The sequence below is a fragment of the Patiria miniata genome, unplaced genomic scaffold (assembly GCF_015706575.1).
Source record: "Patiria miniata isolate m_02_andy unplaced genomic scaffold, ASM1570657v1 HiC_scaffold_7, whole genome shotgun sequence".
NCBI lineage: Eukaryota > Metazoa > Echinodermata > Asteroidea > Valvatida > Asterinidae > Patiria > Patiria miniata.
The window spans coordinates 12,937,909-12,959,180 of record NW_024037074.1 but is presented as its reverse complement, the minus strand read 5'-3'; the positions used below and the strand labels follow the sequence as shown (position 1 = coordinate 12,959,180).

At 42.4% G+C, this 21,272-nt stretch overlaps 1 protein-coding gene across 2 annotated transcripts in view; it reads right to left on the bottom strand.

Annotated features, from left to right (window-relative positions):
* Positions 1–21,272, bottom strand: part of LOC119745288 (dynein heavy chain 5, axonemal-like) — a 71,044-nt gene that overhangs the window by 13,611 nt on the left and 36,161 nt on the right. For both annotated transcript variants that reach the window (XM_038221536.1, XM_038221537.1), the window contains 22 exons: positions 20,743–20,930; positions 20,009–20,251; positions 13,064–13,177; positions 12,247–12,405; positions 11,643–11,765; positions 10,937–11,069; positions 10,330–10,448; positions 9,697–9,819; positions 8,595–8,837; positions 8,276–8,428; positions 7,527–7,667; positions 7,045–7,138; positions 6,492–6,640; positions 5,822–5,976; positions 5,125–5,278; positions 4,643–4,807; positions 3,776–3,964; positions 2,958–3,114; positions 2,488–2,693; positions 1,581–1,871; positions 1,067–1,234; positions 122–387 (listed from right to left, as the gene is read on the bottom strand). In XM_038221536.1, the coding sequence (XP_038077464.1) occupies positions 122–387; positions 1,067–1,234; positions 1,581–1,871; positions 2,488–2,693; positions 2,958–3,114; positions 3,776–3,964; positions 4,643–4,807; positions 5,125–5,278; positions 5,822–5,976; positions 6,492–6,640; positions 7,045–7,138; positions 7,527–7,667; positions 8,276–8,428; positions 8,595–8,837; positions 9,697–9,819; positions 10,330–10,448; positions 10,937–11,069; positions 11,643–11,765; positions 12,247–12,405; positions 13,064–13,177; positions 20,009–20,251; positions 20,743–20,930 (3,733 nt within the window). The remainder of the gene's footprint in view (positions 1–121; positions 388–1,066; positions 1,235–1,580; positions 1,872–2,487; positions 2,694–2,957; positions 3,115–3,775; positions 3,965–4,642; positions 4,808–5,124; positions 5,279–5,821; positions 5,977–6,491; positions 6,641–7,044; positions 7,139–7,526; positions 7,668–8,275; positions 8,429–8,594; positions 8,838–9,696; positions 9,820–10,329; positions 10,449–10,936; positions 11,070–11,642; positions 11,766–12,246; positions 12,406–13,063; positions 13,178–20,008; positions 20,252–20,742; positions 20,931–21,272) is intronic.

Below are 21,272 nucleotides of genomic sequence, written 5' to 3'. Positions count from 1 at the left end.
CCCTAGCTTTCCCTCAAACCGAACCCTGGAACTACAAATTCATATGGAGAAGTTTACACACCTTCTCAGTCAACCACTCTCTGCGATACTCATTTCTTGGGACCTCCCTCCTCCAACCTACCTGTTGATCTGGTCTTGGAAGCGCTTACTAGCCTCCGTCCATCGCACCTTCTCCCCACCCAGTCCTTCAATCAGCGCCGTGGCGTTGGTCATCTTCCTCCGGCAGCTGTCGGCATCGTCTAGCAGGGTTTGTTTCTCTGAGATGGCCGCGTCGTACATGGCCTGCACCACGTCGAGCTCCTTCTGCTTCTCATCGAGCTGGTCTTGGGCTTCCTTGAGGGAGAACATGGCCTTGTTGAGACGCGCCTCTTGGATGGTCAAGTTGGCCTGTGGAGACGGGAATATTTACAATGATATGAAAGTTAACAAAAAGTGGGATTCGAACCGATGACCTTCTGGATGCTGCTGCAGTGGTCTACTAACAGCACCATTCAGCCCTGTTAGTCAATGCATTGGGGAAATATAACAGCAATATGGGAGTCAGTGAGATTGGGATTTGAACCTGCAACCTTCAGGATGCTTTACCGGTGCTCTACCGACTGAGCTATCAAGCCCTTTGTTAGCCTGTGTATTGGGGAAAACAAACACAAATGGGGAAAAAAAATTGATGGTAGGATTCGAACCAGTGACCTCTACGATGCTGCACCAATGCTCAATCAACAGAGCTTTTCACACCCTGTGTTGATGAAAATATATTGCAATTTTGGCCGAATAAGACAGTTGTCAGCAGCGGGATGCAAACCTGTGACCTCCGGGATGCTGCACTGGTGTTCTAATGACTGAGCCTTGAGTTGTATTTTTTTTGGCCGAGCTTAATCTTGTCTGCTTTGCAAACACATTTTAGTAACGGGACAGGGGGCATGACTTCAAAAAGGTACTAAGCGTTTTTAACAGCAAAAGTTCACAAAACGTTCTCTGTTGGTTTTTTCCTAATCACAAAAGTTTGCTAAGCAGTTTTTTTTAACACTTAGATCTTTAAGACTAGGCTTGACTTAGTCCCTCTCACCTTCAGAGGCAGGACTTCCTTGTTGATTCCAAAGAAGAAGGCCATGGCTACGGTCCAGGAGCAGAGACCAGCGACGTCACCACAGGACTTCTTGGCCGACTCCAAGTTGTAGTCGTCCATGGTCAGGTAGGGCTGAAGTAACTCCACTGTCTCCCCGTTAATGGAGTCCTACCACATTTAAAAGAGCGTGAAAGTTTTTCAAATTATTACTTTAATCCTTGTGTACGTCATAGCGTATTACTTGAATTCAATCTCATCAAGCGATTATTTTCGCTCTCAAGAGTTGAACAGTTCGCATCAGAGGACATGATTACAAGCGCTGGCTATTTTTATACACAGGCACGGCTGACGGGTTAAGACATCAAGATTGCCTGGACTTGCCTCTGGTTGTCATCTAAACAAGCCTTGTATTGGTAACTTTCATTTGAAGAATCAGCGTAAAATTGTGTGCTACAGCAAGGAAAATGTATTTGTCTTAGAGTAAGCCGGGCTGTAAACATCAAAATCCACTCACCTTGGAGAAACTCAGCAAGTCCTTCAGGAAGGTGCTACCACCCATGAGCTTGAGGGCATCGCCCCAGGCAGGCTTAGGGCTTGGCTTCTCAGGATCCATGATGGTTGGTTCCAACCGACGCTGGAACAGAAGCAGCACGCAGTCCATGATACGCATGATGAGGTGTGGGGGCTTGGCCAGCTTACGGACGGTGGAGATGTGGGCCGGTTTGATGGTGTTCAGGGCCGCCTCGGCTTCCTCTAGGGCCGGCTTGGCTGCTTCTAGTTTCTCCATGGCCTGGGCCTTGTCAACCTGTTGGGGGAATGTTACAGATAAAGAAGTCAATTCCCTTAATCTTATGTTAGATTTTAGTCTCAATATTTTCAAAACTGAATATGGAGGGAGTCGAACCTGCAACCTAAAGAATGCTACTCAAAGTTTTTTTTACCAACCAAGCTATTTGTGAGAGTAGAGAGTCAGATCTGAAGTACCTCAATTAAATTTGGCATTTTATTCGTAATTTCCACTTGAACAAAAAAATGACTCCAGCAGGAGTCGAACCAGTGTCCACCGGACTACTGCTGCAGGTGTCGTACCCACTGAGCTCATTGAGAACGCACAGCAATCGTTTGAACAAATAACCTGAAAGAAGTTGGAATTCAACCAGAGGCCTCCAGAAACTGCTCCAGGCGCTCTACCCACTGAGCTCTTTGGGAGACCACACAATTACCATTTGAACAAAAAGAAAACTGACTGAAACTGAAATTGGACCTGAGACCTCAGAACTACTGCTCCGGTACCGTTACCAACTTATCCAACACAAGTGTCCTGCAGTTTCTGATGTTGACATTCTCTGTGCATATTGCAGCTGTGTTCTACTGTTACACAAAAATAAAATGAGGTTTGGAGGGGAAAAGATTCAGCTCACATTGATGTCGTCCACAATGGCCTGGGCTTTATCCTTGACCTTCTGGACCTGGGCTTTGACCTTCTCTGCGGCCGAAGCGCTGACCGTCACCTCGGCCAGCACCTGGTCAGCTTTCTTGGACGCTACGGCCAATTCCTTCTCCTTGACCACCAGTTCCTTGCTCAGCTCGTTGACCGAGTGGGTGGCCTCGACCAGCTTGGCCAGACCTGAAGAGAATGATATTTTGGTTACTGAACATGTTCATGGTTATCAACGTCATCTTCAAAAGGGGCAATAAAGTATGCAGTCGATGCAGTATTCTTGAGCTTCAAAGTAATCTTACATTCACTCCATTTTGAACAAGGATGGAATACCTGCCGACGTTTTACAATCAAGCCATCCGTATCTAAGCACTTTTTATTCTAAACAGGGTTTTGTATACCTAAACATCACACAACGGGATTCAAAAGACCAGATAAAATTTAAATCACCTGTCTTCATTCTCTGAGCCAGGACCCCGATGGCGTCCAGTTTCTCATTGTAGATAGACTTGTAGCCATCAATGAAGGACAGATAGGACTTGGGAGTCACGTGGGTCTGGCGACGGTAACGCTGGAAGTATTCCACGCAGGTCTCAGCTACCAAATCCTGGGGTTGAAACAAAATTCTTCTTAATTGTTTTTTTTACACGAAGATTGGGGGAGGTATTTCATGCACTTCAGTCATTTTACGAACATTCCAAGTTTTGCAAGGTTTGTTTTATAAAAATACTTAACTTGAGTATTTAAAACCAAATTGTAAACAAAATTTGTTAATAAAACAAAAATTCTTGACTCATGTCCATTCAAATTTAAATACATCTTGCTATGAGTCTCCACATTCCCATACTCCAAAGCTTTAATAATCCATAGCCACGTCAACAGCCGCATTCATAGCCGCATTACAAATAGAATTTCTTGATTCGTGTGGGTTCATATCAAACTTGATTTGGCCTAAGCCCTAATTTGCCACATGGGCAAACTCTATGAAACAGTGTCTTGAAGCATGTCTATAGACTAAATCGGCAACCTCAATTAGAAGCCTTTTTGAGGGGGAACCAGGCTCACACTCAGGTAGTACGCACGCACTCCGGGCTCCTAAGACCAATAGGAGTAACAAAAAATACGCGTGCGTCTCGTCTTTAAGAACACGTGCGGCATGTGCGCTAACGTGCTCCCACCTCTAAACTGGCCTCTAATTTTGTTCGCCGAGCCGACTAAGTCTACTGAAATGAAATTTTTAGCCACAAGCCGCTGTGACGTTACCGTACCTGGAAGCTTCCCATGGAGTTGACCACGCTAGCCTTGACCTGATCGGTGCACTCAATCTTGAAGGAGGACAGGAAGTGTTGGGAGACGGCAATCAGGGCGTCCTTGGGCCAGCGGCTGAACCAGTCCATGGTGCAGCCCGAGAACAGGCCAGGGAACTTGAGGGACCGGTTACGGAACTTCTCTCCAACCTAAATCAGATTGTCCCCCCAAAAAAAGAAAATCTGTAATTTTACCCCAAAAAATGCTTTTGAAAGAATGGTCTCTCTTTTAAGATATTTGAGAAAAAAATTGGCACAGATAGTAGGAGTTGACCACCAAACTTCAAACTACAAACCAGGGATGTAGTCAAGTCCATCACAAGTCCAGTCACAAGAAACAGTGGATGAACGATAACAAAGGCATGCCTTTGTCAAAGCTCATTTGAATAGCTTGTGAGTTGAATTGGGACTGGAGGACTTGTGATGGACTTGTGATAGACTTGCATAGAATTGCAGGGACTCAACTACATTCTTGCTGCAAACAGCAATGAGCAACTACGCAGAAACTAATCCTTACCAGATGTGACTTAGCAAAAATACACTGAGAACCACTGACAAGCAATATTAATCATACAAAAAAATTGACAGGTATCCTGGGTTTTTTTTGCTAATTTCATTTATTTCATTTTCCAAAATTTGTTATAATTCATTGAGCTGCCAAGCACGGAAATCTGCTAAGCACAGAAAATATTTGATTAGCAAAAAAAGATTACCAGCCAAAACACAGTTCCATGTGTATTGCTTTTGACTGGTCCCCAGCTGATTTTTGCTCAGCACCGAAATCTGCTTAGCGATATTTTCTTGGAAGGAAGTAAGAAAAATGCTTACAGGCGAGAAGCAGAGCACCACGTGCAGGTTGTGGCGGACGCGTGTCAGGAAGTACTCGTAGAGATTCTCGTTGGTTGGTGGGCGGCGTGGGTACTCCTTCTTCATGACGGCGATCAGTTCCCCCGTGATCTCGTCGATCTCGTCACGCTGGAACAAGTTGGACACCTGATGGATGACGGAAAAGTAAACTTGATTGATGACAGGCAGAACAAAAATTGATTGATATTTAAGAAGAATGATTGATGTTGCTGAATAGAAAAGTTAAAAACGAAGTTTCTAACATACAGGGCAATTCTTGGACATCGTGGGGGGACAGACATCTCATAAATTTTGAGTAGTCTAGACACAGCAACTTCACACGTTCAAAATAAGACCCATTCTATCAATCTTAAAACTAATTTACTCTCTAGGAGCAGACGCATGATAAAAACACAACACCTGCCCCTTTCTACAACTACTGATCCGCCCCTGAAGTAGCCTACCTCTCCGGAGGCGATCACATTGTTCATGTACTCCAGGAAGGCCTCGTCTTTGATCTCGTTGTCAGTGAAGATGAACGTGATCCCTTGTCCCTGCTGGCCGGCCGTGCGGTACAGGTACTTGAGATCGTCCATCAGGTTGCCTACGCTGTAAGACCTGCAAGATTATAAAGCAAGTAGGAGAGAATTAATCAAAGGCCGAGGTTAGTGTCTTCTAACTATCAAAATGAAGTAAATACAAGCGTTCATAATAAAACAAAATGCAAGTGGTGTAGTTGGAACCATCACAAGTCTGGGCACAAGTAAATCAACAGTCAATTGTGATGGACTTGTGGTGGACTTGTGATGGACTTGTGATGGACTTGCAATGGACTTGTGATGGACTTGTGGTGGACTTGTGATGGACTTGTGATGGACTTGCAATGGACTTGTGATGGACTTGTGATGGACTTGTGATGGACTTGTGATGGACTTGTGATTTACTTGTGATGACTTTGTGATGGACTTGTGACGGACTTGCGATGGACTTGCGATGGGCTTGTGACGGACTTGTGACAGACATGTGATGGACTTGTGATGGACTTGTGACGGACTTGTGATGGACTTGTGATTGAATTGTGATTGAATTGCGATGGACTTGTGATTTACTTGTGATGACTTTGTGATGGACTTCCTTCCTGTTTCTTAACGAGTCACTTACTTGGACAGCGTAATCTGGAAGATCTTGTACCCAGCGATGTAGGATGCCAGACGGGTCAGGCTCTGTTTGCCTGACCCACCCACACCCACCAGGAGGGCGTTGCCTTGAGGAGTGCGGATGATACGGGAGATCTTGACCAGATGGACCATGGCATCCTGAGTGGAAAATATACATTTAAAAACTTAAGCCAATTGCTTCATTGTCATTTAAAAAAATTAATTGACAATCAGTTTGTCACAACTGATTATATATTTCACATAAACCGAATGGAATTTTTGTTTGGGCTTTATCATTATTAAAATGGTTAATTTTCCACAGCAGTTTCCGGCACTTTTCCTAATAATCTAGGGTTTGAGTCCAAACAATTTCAAACAGTACAAAGAGGCAAACCTTCAAGAAAATAGTATCATATTATACAGCACTGATATTACAGTCTACTGGTCCGTGGTTCGAGTCTAACAAATTTCCAGTGTGAAAAGAAGCTAATCTTGAAGAAGGCAAGAGCTATCTCATGGTAGAGCACTTGAATTGTAGTCCAGCAGTCTAGAGTCCAAGTCCAAAAAGTTTTAAAATTTTAAAGAAGTCAACCTTGAAGAAAACAAAATCAATCTTATAGCGGAGCACTGGAATTATAGTCTAGTGGTCTGGGGTTCGAGTTCATGAGGCCTACCTTGAAGAAGACAAGATCCATCTTGGCACCCCTGATCCCCTCGTTATATATGGCCATGAACATGTTGAGTCTGGTGCTAAGCTGCTCATAGCTCTCGATAGGTTCGTAGATCTTGGGTGCGTCCAGGTCGGCATCATCAGGCTCTTCACCTACGAAGAGAAAAACAAAAACAAGCAAAGCTGTCAACTTTGGGGTAAGAAAGAAGACGTGATAGTGAGAGGAAGAGAGGAGGTGATAGTGAAGTTGTCTTGATGATGGTACCATTTCTACAGAGGATATGCACAGTCATTTTCCCACAATAAACTTATATGCCAGATTTGACATCAGATTTGACGCTGTGGCTAATGCTAGCATTGACACATTCAGGAAGTCGTGCGTACTTCGCACTTGAACCAGAAGAGTACAGTACACAACACACTGTGTGTCCCGTTAACGGAGCTCTCAAAAGTGGTAAAAACGCGCCCTCTTTGTTGGCACACAGAGCCCAGAACTTTGCGAGTGGGCTTGGGACCGGGGATTGACTTGTGATGATTCCGTGCAATTATGTCCATACCTGTGACTTCGGGTGCATCTCTCAGGAAGTCCACAAAGTAGGGTTCCTTGGCCACTTGCTCGGCCAGGGCCGTGCCCAGATCTTCCTCCATCAGCTGTGGGAACAAAGCATCATCATTACTATTGATTTACAGACTGAGTAACGAAAACTTGACTCTTCCTGAATACAATACCATTGCTCTACCGATGGTGGTATCCAGCCAGATGTTAGTTTCTTTGCTGTTTCTTGTCAGTACTGCTTCATTTTTCAATAATGAAACCAAGTGCTTTTAAAAATACTTGCAATGTATCTTGCAAGCTTGACCACAGAGATACTGTTTTTGGAACTTATGCGAGTTGCCACAATGGCTTGTTTTGAAAGCAATATCAATTAAACCAGAGGATTTCTCAGAAACCTCTTTAGCACTGTGTCTCACAAGAATCTGTTTTGAAATGATTTTTGATTTATAAGAAAAATCGTGAGGACAACGACCTTGTAATTACCTTAGTGAGAGCCTTCTCAAACCAATCCTTGTCTTCGTTGTTGGTGAAGCGATCAGCGATGACACGGGTGCACTCGTGCTTCCAGAGATCAAGGAGGACCGAGGTGGAGTTTACCACGTCTGAGACGGTATTCAGCATACCCTACGAAATTGAGAAAACAAAGTAAAAATATCCGCTAAAAAACGCATAATCCATTCAATGACAAAGACAATAAATTTAGCCGACTTCTGGGAGTCCAATCACATGGAGCCACTTGGCAAAAGACATTGCCAAGCAAAACATGAAGTCTGGGAACTAGTCTGAAGAAACATACACGAGATGTGGTGCTATAAAACTGAATTACGGATTTCTTTTTAATTTTTTTAGCAGTTTGTGATGTCTGCACCCGGATAATGGATCCTTCCTGTCTGTCAATCAAACACATTGACCAATCAGATCACAACTGTTGGTCAGGTGACCATGAAAACTCGGTCAAGCTGGGTCGCAAGCACTGTGAGAAATGTTCACAAACCAAAAGTGGGTGGGGCTCATGACTAAAAGTGGGTGGGGCTTATGACTAAAAGTGGGTGGGGCTTATGACTAAAAGTGGGTGGGGCTTATGGCCAAAAGTGGGTGGGACTTATGACCAAAAGTGGGTGGGGCTTATGACTAAAAGTGGGTGGGGCTTATGGCCAAAAGTGGGTGGGGCTTATGACCAAATCCGCAATGGTCCATTGCACCAGCTGTGATTATTGCTCCTTCTAATTTACCTGCCAGATTCTACTGAGATCACGCAGGTTGAAGATGTAGTGGAACTTGGCCGGAGTGGGCAACATCTTGACCTTGACCCGCTGCCAGAGCTTGCGGGTGGAGGAGACTAAGGAACTGGCCAACTCACAGATTTCCTCAGTGAAACCGCGCTCCTAGCAAGACAAAGAGATGATCTCAATCAGATATTGCGAAATGGGTAGACAGTGACGAGAGATTCCAAACCCTGGTTCAGTCTTGATTAAAGCCCGAATATAAACAGACTGGTCAGGTTTTCTGTTAAAAGAGGAATCACAGCATGAATAATTTGTTTCTGCCCACCTTGCAGTAATGGCCGCATCCAACGGTCCTGAAGATCTTATCGATGGAGTTATTGGAAGGCAGCGTGCAGTTGAAGATGTTGAACTGTCTCTTGAGACGCTGGGGGATGTCGTTGCGGCCGCCGCCGGGCTGGATCATGGCCGCCATGAACTGGATGTCCACGATGTTGGTGAAGTCGCCGGGCTTGTCCAGGTTGTAGAAGCCTCGGGTCTCCATCAGCTGGCGTACGATCTCGTTGGTTATCTTTGGATTTAAACAAAAAAAGACTTCAGTTGGATTTGAACCTACAACCTCTGAGAAGCTGGAACAGGACCTCTGCAACCTGTGGACAGCTGATGCATAATATCATCTTTTTATTAAAAATAATTGACTTCAGTTGGATTCTAACCAGCAACCTCTGGACTGCTAGCACATAATCTCACTGCGTATCTTTTTATATGAAAAATAAATTGACTTTGGTGGGTTCGAACTGCAAACTCTGGACACCAAGTGAGCAATCTCATTGCTTATATTTTTAACTGAAAAAAAGGGAATTTCCTTCAGTTGGATTCGAACCTGCAACCTTTGGATTTCTGGCACATGATAGCATTGGTACTTCAACCCAAACAAATGACTTAAGTTTGATTGGAACCTCGAACTACTGGAAAGCTGCACCAGTGCTCTACCAACTAAGGTATCCACCTTACGTTTTCAATCTACTGAACACAAACAGGGATGTGCAGAAATACAACTGAATTCTCAGCTAATTCAGCTGGTTCATACCTGGGTCCAAAGTTTCAGCACTCCTTATGCCTTAGACAAAAATTGAGCCCAACTTAGGCCACAAAAAAAAAGTTCTGCTTCCGATTACATGGCATTCAAAAATAGGGTGAGTAGGTGGGCAATTTTTGGGGGGCAATGTATGATCATATGGAGGCGTCTGCATGTTCCAAGGGTAAAAGGTAGTAATTGATGGTTTTGGGTGTTGTTTTCTCATTTTTCCCATAAAAGAATTAGGGTATAGGCTGTCAGAATAGGGTAGGTAGGGAAACCGGAAGCCAAACTATTGTTTTTTTTGGCCTTATGCAAAAGATGTTACATAAATTAAATACAAAGTTCATACCTGATCACCCCATTCATTGATGACTGGCATGTTGATGTCATCAACAAAGATCGTCATCTTCTTCCCTGCTGGAGGGCCGTAGGTTGTACCAACGCGCTTGTCCACGTAACTTTCAACAGTACGCTGGAATTTCAAAAAAAACAATCAAACGTTGAACTCATATTGTCACACTAAGTCTTCTAACATAATCTTTCATTTTTATTTTGGTTTTGCTACCTTAAAAGGCACATAGAATCATTTGCATTTCCCCAAAAGTACCTACCAAATTATTTTCAAAAAGCTTACTAGGATTAAAGATCGTTTTGGTACTAAAAATCCAGTGACATTATTCTGTCTGGCTTGCTGTCATTCAGAAAGAAATCAAGAAATGTAGGTGATTTCCAACGATCACTCAACTGACTGACGTTTAGACTGCTATAAACAAAATCGCATCTCTTGATCAAAAGGTTGTGCATGATTTCTCACTGTTTCCCCAAAAAGTGTAATATCCACTGAGCTGAAACTTCAACAGGTTAGGTTTTGAACATTCTTCTTTGGATTCTGAGTGGTGTTATTATTGGAAAAGAACAACATGCATGACAAGCAAATGATCCTATATGCCTTGGAATTGATGGTGTAAACAAAACTCCTTACCTGGTACATGTTGGGTGTGGTGGCAGAGGAGAAGTTGAGGCTCTTGAACAGTTGTCGTTCAGGGTCATACTTAGCACAGTAGCCTTTGATCACGACGGTCTTGGCCGTGCCCTGCTCACCTGCGGGTTAATAATCAGACACTCGAGGCTGTCAAGTTTTACACAATCTTACTTCCGTGATTCAATGAAGTGTTGAGATGACCACTGTGTTTGAGTGTTTGAGTGCGGCAGGGTCTAACTGCCTTGCTGGCAGCAAGTTGATGATATGAAGTATTTTGACATGATGAAGAGCTAGTGAAGCAGCCAGCAGTTGTAAACAAATCAACGTGTACGTTAACACTTCAGAACACATTTCAAAGTAATATTTAAAAAAAAATCTACTTCATGTAAATGGGCGAACATTTCATGTTTATGAACCCGTGGTTGGAATTTGCTTAAGTTGAAATCTGACCAACAACATTTGTTCTGCTAAGAATGTAAGCAGGTCCTGTTTGGTATATTTCTTACTAATTTTTGCTTACTGTGTGTACAACTAGTTTTTGCTAGCTGTGTAATTTTGCTCGGCAATCTTGATGATAATTACAAGCTGAAGCATTGTTTTCATTTACCAATAAGCAAGACGGCCTTGTCCTGCTTGGCGATAGTGTGAATCAGGAAGTCTGTGCGGACGTTGTCGGTGTTGGGAACCAGGATCGAGGCGTAGTCTGGGGTACTGTCGGTAGGGTAGACATACTCTGGAACCTAAAGTAAATACAAAAAATAGAAAGATAACGAAAACTGGTAAAAAAATATAAATACAAAATGATAAAACACAATATAAAATGACGCTTTATATTATACCGGAACAAACCAAACATACACTAAATGGTTACAAATCACGTTTTTTTTGGTCTAATTTCCAAATTTGTTCAGAAAGAGGAAGTTAGATGTACAAAGATTCCAGTAAATAGTTCAAGGTCAGATATTGCGGAAAACAACCAAATTCTTATTCAATATTCAAAAGCAATTTTCAGATCTTCACGAAGTCATTATACTTAAAAGAGTTTATAATTTGCTACTTATATAGAATAATCCGACGGCAGCCTTTTTCTAGGTTGGTGCAAGGCTTGCATGAGTCATGCCTAGGTAGAGCGCACGCGCTTTGGGTTCCTTCGACCAATAAGAGTGCCGTGTCTTTAGGAACACGTGCAGCATGCGCGTGAGCGTGACACTTTGACCAAAAGCGATATTTGGCAACATCATGAATAATTACAAGCAACCATAAATATTCATGATATTCATGAATATTTATGAACAATAGCCATTAGACTTTACCCTGTCACTCCAGTGTTCCCAGTTGCCGGCGTCGTTCACCACATACTCAAAGATGGTATCCTGACTGCTGGGGTCTATCTTGGGCAGGTTGAGTCCTCCTTTCTCCTTCATCCAATTCTCCATCTTAACAAAAAATAATTACAATATCAATAAATACTATTGAATATTCATATGCATGTTATGTGCATATCTTACTCGAAAAGCACAACTAAGTATTCAATACAAAGTTTGATATTTGCAAATTTCTTATTAGCATACTGTAATTTAATATAAATTACTATTAGTAATACTTTGTTCAATAATACAAACAGCAAGATGCGGCCCATTGAAAGTACTTCCCTTTTTGCAATGCCATTTTTTTCTGTTTTATCTGTATCTATTGACATATCTTTCAGGTTGAATAGATTTTGCCGTTGCAAGCTCTAATAGTCTGGCAAACGTGTTCCTGAAATCCAAGCTGTGACAATTAAGTGAGTGAGTCTGTCACTTATAAGTGGTTGGCAACTGACAATAACCAAAACCTCTCACATGAGATGGATAGTGACTTGTTAAAAAGCAAAGGTCGAGGACTTTTTTAGTTGGATGATTGACGACAACATCTCACCAATTTCCGGTCGTCGAGCTCCAGGAGAGCGCCGATGGACCACATCAAGCAGAAGACAAAGAGCCTCTCGAGATGTTCCCGAGACGGGGTGGTGTCCTCGCTGGGGATGAGGCCAGTCAGAAGGTCGACGGCCTGACGGATGTACATGCACTCTAGGATCTAGTAGATAGGAGAGGCGAGGTTTTAATATTTGGTGCAAACCTCAATCCTCAAAATGATTTATGTATCTTACTGAGGCCTTTTTCTGTGCCTCACCAAGGTATGACTTGATCTTTCACGCAAGGAAAACTGTTTGTACTTATATCAATCGCTGAGGAGAATCTGCATAAAAACTCACATTTAAACCTCACATTTAAACCTCACATATTGTCATGTAAAACCTAATTAAACCTCAAAGTGTCCTCACACACAAAGTGTCACCCTCTGTTCTTACACCAATCTTGGTAATGAATCTGCATGAAAAATAACACTAAAAGCTACTTACATCAATTGCTACAGAGAATGTGCCACAGAAACCCCACAGTTAAACCTTAAGCATTATGTAAAACCTCATGAAACCTCAAAAAAGGTATGACGTCCTCATACAAAGTCATACAAAAAGTCATACAAAAAGTAAACCTCTTTTTTACACCAATCTCGGCAACGGATCTGCATGGAAAATACCACTCAAATCTCAATCCCTACTCATCCAAAACCTCATCATCGAAGTCAACCCCCGTAAACCTTTAAAATAGAATAAAACGAATGAACCTCGTTCATTGAAGCCTCTCTGAAACGACAAGCCTCTCCTAACACGAGATAACTCCTTGATACTTACATCCATTTTGGCGGTGAGGTTCTGCATGGAATTGGTGTAGCATTCCTTGAAGTACTCAGCAAAGAGGTTGTACAAGACATCCTGCTGGGCTTGGGGTCTTGTCAACAGCCAGCCCTGGGAACAAAGAAAGACCAACGGAATTAGAGAATAACGTCTACCATGTCAGATAATCGATCCTCTTACTTCTTCTTACTAATGGCAAAATATGAGATTAGAACTTCTTACTTCCAGTATCGGCAGAAAACTGAAAGATGCACAAAAACCAGCGTATATTGTTTTTCCAGCAGAAAATAAAACTGTTCAATTTTTTCAGCCCCTTCAAAAAATCATGACCTTATAGAAAACGAAATATTTTTTTAGTAAATTTAATGTATACTGTACATTTGGCCAACAATCTGCTTAATTTTGCGGTCAATTGTGACATATTGGATTTAAAATATTATTTATTTCCTTTTTTTTTTTCATTTCATTATTTTATTCCTTACTCTGTTAAAATGAGAAAATATTTTAACAGGAATAAACCAAGGGAGGTTTGGATATTAAATGCCCAAACTCCAAATGCATACCACAGTCAGTGAGCAGATGAACTAATTACATGCATCAGTGCTATCCAAACATTGCTACCGCCATGAAGCTCAATTAGACAGCATAATAACAGTACACTGTTAACGACAGCAGCATTTACGTCAGACTGCACACGATAGGGCAGTGGTCAGTTTATATATACTGAACGAATTCATCAAGTGCTCCATCAATCTACTTTGTCCTTGGGACTTGGGAGTTTCCCTGGTGCTGTTTATTAAAATGGTCCCAAGTGTACAAATGATTTCATATAATGCAATTTTATGACTTTGAACTCTCCTGATGCTTCTATGAAAGAAAAAAAAAAGGACGGTTAATATTTGTCTAGGTTGGCTGAGAACTCTGAAATGTCAAGTATCTGTGAGAATGCCACGCGGGCAAGCAACTCAACCGAAACGTAATAATCGGCGGACATCAGTATCATGATTGATTATGTTAGATTTTTGCAAATTTGTTTAAATTTTATTAACTCCTCCCGAGTTGTGGCCTTCAAGACAAATTTGAGTGGGCGGTACAAAAGGTTGCTGGAAATCAAGTCTCAATTTCACAGTTGATCGAATGATGGAACGGAGATTGGATCTGGGCAGGAGGAGCGAAATTAAATAACCGCTCTAACAACAACGGCGGTTCAATCGGTGAGAAATGGGCATATCGATCTCCAGAGAATAATGCATACAGGGCATTGAATAACAGCGAGCAAATGAAAACATGCAAACTTGGGAAGCCAAGTTGCCATGGAAACAGTGTATTTGTCAATGTTTTGGACTCTGACGTATTGCACTGGACTGGAAGAAAGTCCAAGGACAAATCACCAAATTTGGAGATGCGGATGCAATCTCCTTTATATCAAAGACTGTCGGACGAAACCAAATTAGAGACACGTAGGGCGAAAGATTGTGATTGCGATATGGAATGGAAGATTGAACACGCAAGAGGAAAACATAGTTGTGACGGCGACAGAAAGCAAAAGCCAGCCAAGCATCAAACTGAAGAAGAAAAAAATCAGTGGTGACGTTGATTAATATGACCAACCACTTTACGCCGTGAAGCCAGCGATGATGCTGATTGGCGATGGCAAGTGACGGACCACGGAAGTGAAAACATGAGATTCCAACTTGAAAATGATGTGCAGTGACCAGCACGTTGCACAACCTTATAAAAGCCAGTCAATGTACACAGCGACAGCACTAAAACAGTGGGAATCTCTGGCAACTTTGGTTACTTGTACAACCAAATCATCCAATATGAATGCAACAGGGGTTGATGCAACTGAATCAGCCACTGAAATGTCCTATCAAGCGGACCCGGTGCATTTGTTCATCTACATGTTGACGGCTCTGACGGTCATTCTGATCCTGATTCTCAACCCGATATGCCTTGTGGTGCTCCGTCGCGCCAGCGGTATCCAAGAAACGACCAAGGTGTTCATGGCTTCGCTCACCGTGTCCGACATCTGCATCGGGCTGTTCTGGGTGCTCCCAGAGCTGACGGCACAATTAGCCGGGGAGTGGGTGCTGGGTGCATTTCTGTGCACTGCCTGGGGCGTTTCGTCAGGGTCGTTTTTCACACTGACGATCTTGTCACTCGTTCTCCTGACAATGGATCGCTTTATTGCCATCGTCTACTCCCTGCGCTATCCAACATTGATGACTTTGAAGATGGCAAAAACCATCGTCGCTATCACGTGGGCCCTGACTTTGGCAGTTTACATCATTCTATTTGGCATTTATGCACCGAATGCCCTATCCACAGGAACCCCTTACACTTGCGCTTACGCCATTTGTGACTTTTGTCTGTACCAATCGGTGTTTGTGATGGCAATTTCTCTCGGGACGATCACTTTCCTCTACATCTACATTCTGAACGTCGCCCGTCAACAGGCACGTCGCATCGCCGCTCAGAATCAGATCAGCATTGCCCAGCGTGATCAGAACGCTCCGCAGAGAGTCAGCACAAAGTCGGCTACTACGGTGTTCATCATAACCATGACGGTCTTTCTATGCTGGACCCCGACCATCAGCCTCTTTGTAATCATCCCAAACAGCAAAGAGGAACCTGTCATTTTGATCTTGATGGCCAACTTGGTTTTCTTCACCAATAGTTGGCTGAATGTCGTCATTTACTACCTGAGGAACAGGGAGCTTCGGCAAGCCCTGCATCAGTTGGCAGCCATGTGCTTTCGCCGGCAATTCTAGTGGAAAGTCTTGTAAAAATCTTGCTCTACTTCACTTCATGAAGCACGGTCCAACACGGCATCTTCAAACCATAAAACATATTAATCTGAACAAAGCGTAATAATGTGAAAAAAAAGTTTCTCACACATTTAAAACCAAAGTACTTAGGCACCCCTTCACATCACAAGTTCACGTGTTGACGAAAAAACTTTAAGAATATACTTTCTAGCATGTTTACATAGGTTTACCAAAGACCGTCCAGTGTTTGATTTGTGATCATGTGGTTGCAAACAGATGAGTCTGAAGTTCACTCCGGACGGCACATGTGCACGGGGGAAATCAACACCCTGTGAGATGTTGATACAATGTCTGTTTCGAGAATTATATTGGGGCAACCAAATTGTAGACACGAAGAGCAAAAGACTGTGATTACGATATAGAGTGGAAGACTGAATACCCAAGAGAATACCCTGGAGGAAAACATGGTTGTGATGGCAACAGAAAAGAAAAGGCCATCCAGTGGATGAAGAGGGAGTGAAAAAGAAACATGATGGTGATGTGGGATGACCAATTACTTTACGCCGTGAAGCCAGTGAGGATGATGGATTGCGCTGGCAAGTGGTGGACAACCGAAGTGTAAATAAGAGATAATAACCTGGGGCCGGTGCAAAAAATATTTGCAGTGACAAGCACGTTGAGCAATCTGTCGGCCAGTAGACCTATGCGGTGGGTTAAACTGACAGCATTGACACAGTGGGAATCGCTGGAAACTTGAAGAAAATTTTGTTGTTAGTTGTACGACATGATCAGTCAACATGAATGCAACAGGGGTTGATGCAACTGAATCAGCCACTGAAATGTCCGGTCAAATGGATGCGCTGCATTTTTTCATCTACATGTTGACGGCACCGACTGTCCTTTTGATTCTGATTCTCAACCCAATATGCCTTGTGGTGCTCCATCGCGTTACCAGCATCCAAGGAACGACAAAGGTGTTCATGGCTTCGCTAACTGTGTCCGACATCTGCATCGGGCTGTTCTGGGTGCTCCCGGAGCTGACGGCACAAATAGCCGGGGAGTGGGTTTTCGGTGCATTTCTGTGCACTGCCTGGGGCGTTTCGTCAGCGTCGTTTTTTACACTGACGATCTTGTCACTCGTTCTCCTGACAATGGATCGCTTCGTTGCCATCGTCTACTCGCTGCGCTATCCAACATTGATGACTTTGAAGATGGCAAAAACCATCGTCGCTATCACGTGGGCCCTGACTTTGGCATTTTACATCATTCTATTTGGCATTTATGCACCGAACACCATATCCACAGGAACCCCTAACACTTGCGCTTACGCCATTTGTGACTTTTGTCTGTACCAGTCGGTGTTTGTGATGGCACTTTCTCTTGGGACAATCACTTTCCTCTACATCTACATTCTGAACGTCGCCCGTCAACAGGCACGTCGCATCTCTGCTCAGAATCAGATCAGCGTTGCCCAGCGTGATCAGAACGCTCCGCAGAGAGTCAGCACAAAGTCGGCTACTACGGTGTTCATCATAACCATGACGGTCTTTCTATGCTGGACCCCGACCATCAGCCTCTTTGTAATCATCCCAAACAGCAAAGAGGAACCTGTCATTTTGATCTTGATGGCCAACTTGGTTTTCTTCACCAATAGTTGGCTGAATGTCGTCATTTACTACCTGAGGAACAGGGAGCTTCGGCAAGCATTGCATGAGTTGGCAGCCATGTGCTTTCGCCGGCGATTCCAGTAATCTTGTTAAGAATCTTGTAAGAATCTCACTTATCTTCATTTTAGGAAGCAAGGTCCAAGCACGACGTCTTTAATATATCAAAAATATCAATTTGAAAAAAGAGCGTACTTAGGTAAAAAAAAAAAACTTTTTCAAATTTAGAAACAATGTACTGAGGCATCACATCACAAGTTTAAGTGTTTATGACAAAAACTTTAAGAATAAACATTATTGCTAAACAGCATTTTTTAAATACAGCGCTAGTCAAAAAAGCAGAACCCAAACCCTCCAAAAATATATTTTACATTTAAAAAAATATGCAGCACCAAATATAATAATGACTGGAAAGCCAATTTCTTAAACTACTGTTAGATGTAAAATTAAATATTGTGCAAGAAATAACTGATTAATAATTGCATCTTGTGTAAAGGACTCGGCACCTAACGTTTTTGCATTTTATTATTTAAAGGGAATATACATCATTTGCTTTTGCTGTAATTTTCAGAAATGGATGGAATTGGGGGGTTGGAAATATATAGCAAATATAGTTACACTGACTTGTTTGAGGTTTTGGGTTCAAAAATGCTATAAAAACCAAGAAAAGCAATCATTTTCCTGTAGTCTGGTTCCCTGACTCCATGTAAGAAGAAACAGAGCAGTTTACATACATTGGGGAATTGTAAGGTCAGGGAACCAGTCTAGCTGGCTTGTACCCGTTCATAGGTGTGTAATCGATTGCAAACAAGTGCGATGGTTAACTGGGGCCAGTATTTGAAAAAAAGCCAGTTTTTTCCAACGCTGATCGGCCGATCAGCGTTGGAAATTGATACAAAAATACCACTTTTCTTGAAAATGACAGTATACCAGGTGCCATGATTTTACAGGATGCTTCACACTGTCATTCACTAACAGTCCAGCAAGGTATTTCAAAATGATTTGGTAGTTTTATTTTTTGATGTTTGCAAATGTTGTATTTTCCCTTTAACAGATCACAACCAAAGAATCAAAGTACTCAATTTACTTAAAATAATATGAACAACTTTTACACGCATTGGTTTACACGAAGAGTTTAATTCTACAACGTGATAAACATGCCATTTTGCTACCGTTTGGAATCCCACCGTCTGTCGGTTGTCCGAAGACAATTTCGACAGGCTTAAAAACACAATTTAAGAATACAGTAAAGTGAAAAATGAAAGTTAGAAACAGCTGTTGTTTATGTACTGTTTATGTTCTTTAAGGTTGCACAATCGAGGACATTTTAAACTTTCTTTTCCGAATGGAAATATCGCGTTTTGGAAATAAACTCTTCAAATCCAGTTATTCCATTTCAATGATTTTAAAACAATTTGATATGCACACATAAGTGATGTATGCACGTAGGTGTTCTGGCCAACGGGGGAATTTGAGACTGATTGTATTGACTCTGGCACTCCACAGATGGGGAAATTGGAATGATCTAATCATTTCTGAGTACTTAGTAGGTCAAGCTGAAGGCACCAGCAGACCCTTCAACAAGAGGGACGTCACATTCGATTACACCACAGCGCGATAGTGATAATCTACAACTATAATCACTTCTTTTGGAGTGTTCTGCACTTTAGGCACTCGGACGAAGACGATTGCTGGCTTTTGGCTACTTGTATTACTAAAAACACATTTCATTTAAATATCTTAAGTATTGCAAGTTCCTCTTTGAAAAAAAAATTATAATGTAAAGGGAAGTGAAATTTCATCTTAAATTCAGACTATATACACCTGTATAGACCATGTTACACTTGTTATTAAGAGTGGATGCTGTGGTCATGTGATGACGACTTTTAGCACCTGATGTTTTCTGCACTGCATGCATATCTCTTGAAACATGGGGGGAATTATAGAGTTGACATTCACTGTTCAATGTGAGCAAAATAACATGAAGAATATGTTAAGCTGTTTGTTTTGGCCGTGGATTTCCTGTTGGCAAGACATCACAGTGCAAAAAAATTGATGCCAGGTATGCATTTGCGCAATGAACCCGTCTTGACATGGTAAATATGTCAATAGCAAAGATGGATGTTAGCAATATGGGCTCCGTGCACAAGTGCCCCATCAACAGCCAGAAAAGGAGAGTTGGGGGTGACCTAGACTGGTTCCTGAACCATCCACTGTATATCTCGAATGTATCCAAAGTTTATGCAGACCATCGCAAGTTAAATTTGAACGTATTCACGCGCCAATGACGCCTGACGCTTACGCAAAGACGCAGTGGCTATAGCTTTTATACATTCAGGAAGTCGTGCGTACTTCGCGCGCTAACCAGTACAGTGCACTCTGTGTGCCCCGTCCAACGAGCTCTCAAAAGAGGTAAAAACGCACCCTCTTTTGTTGACGCACGGAGCCCATACAGGCAAACTCGATGGAAAAAAATTCTAGAACCAATTGGCAGATTTTTTACTCACCTTGAGGATGGGTTCCCAGTCCATGATAGAGGAGCTCATGTAGACCATACCGTTGCGAGACACGGTGGCCGGGGAAGCGTTGTCAATGTTGTGGGGCTCGAAGATGATCTTGCAGGTAGGGGCCATGGGGATGCGATCCCCGTTGGCTAGGGTCAGGGTCTTGTTATCGTCTAAGACAGAGTTGAGGTTCTCAATCCAGATGGCGTCTACGGGGCCGTCCAGTACTATCCAGATGTGCTCTCCCTTGAGTGGGGGAAATTTTAATATATACGTAGAATGAAATGACATTATCCACATTGTAAAAGTCAGTATTAAAGTTGATAATGTAACGGCACTGAACTTTAATTCGCAGTATTTATGTAATGAGCACTGGAAGTGAAAGACTACCATTTAAGTTTAAACAAAAGTAAACTGGTGGTAAGCGTTTATCCTTTGCTGAAATATCACGCATGAAAATTGGGGACAGACTTTCAAGAAATTACATTTGAATTGCTTTTGTAGTTTCCAAGGGAAAAATCACAACTGGATTTGGATAAATTGTAGGACACTCCAAGACTAGAGTTGTATGCGTTTGAAACATATTTGTGTGTAATAATGATGTCTCTGCTGCTAAGCACATGGATATTGTCATAATAAAGTCAGCAATGGTATAAAGCAACAACACATGCAAGATATGATTTGAATGAATGAATCTGTGAATGATTTAAGCATTTTCTGACTGATTTTTTTAGTACCTTTTTGCCCTTGAGTGTTTTCCTCCACAGTGTGGAGAAGATACCATCCGTCCAGTCATTGGTGGCGACGTCCAGCCGGCCAAACATCTGAGGGGCCGTGATGGCCTTGGGGTTCATACGCAGCTCGCGATGGGGGGCGCCACAATCTGACATGGCTTTCATCAATGAATGGATGCATTTGGTCTTGCCTGTCAAAAATGGTCAGACAGCCAAAAAAAATTATTAATTCAGGTTAGTTTAGGGAGTCAGGATGGTGCAGCGGTACATCCTTCGCCTTCCAACGCTGTGACCCAGGTTCGAATCCTGCCCAGGCCACCACATGGATTGAGTTTTCATTCTGTCTGATTTCATGGGGTTTTCCCTCACATAATCTACTAGAGTTTCCTCCCTGATTTAAAACTGAAAATATCTTCATCATTTTCTCTTTTAATAGTTGTGTTTTTTCAGGCTAGCAAGTTAGAGTGCATGTTCAGTTTTAACGAACTGTTGGTTCCCATTACAAACAAACTAAATTATAACAGGGTTCTGGT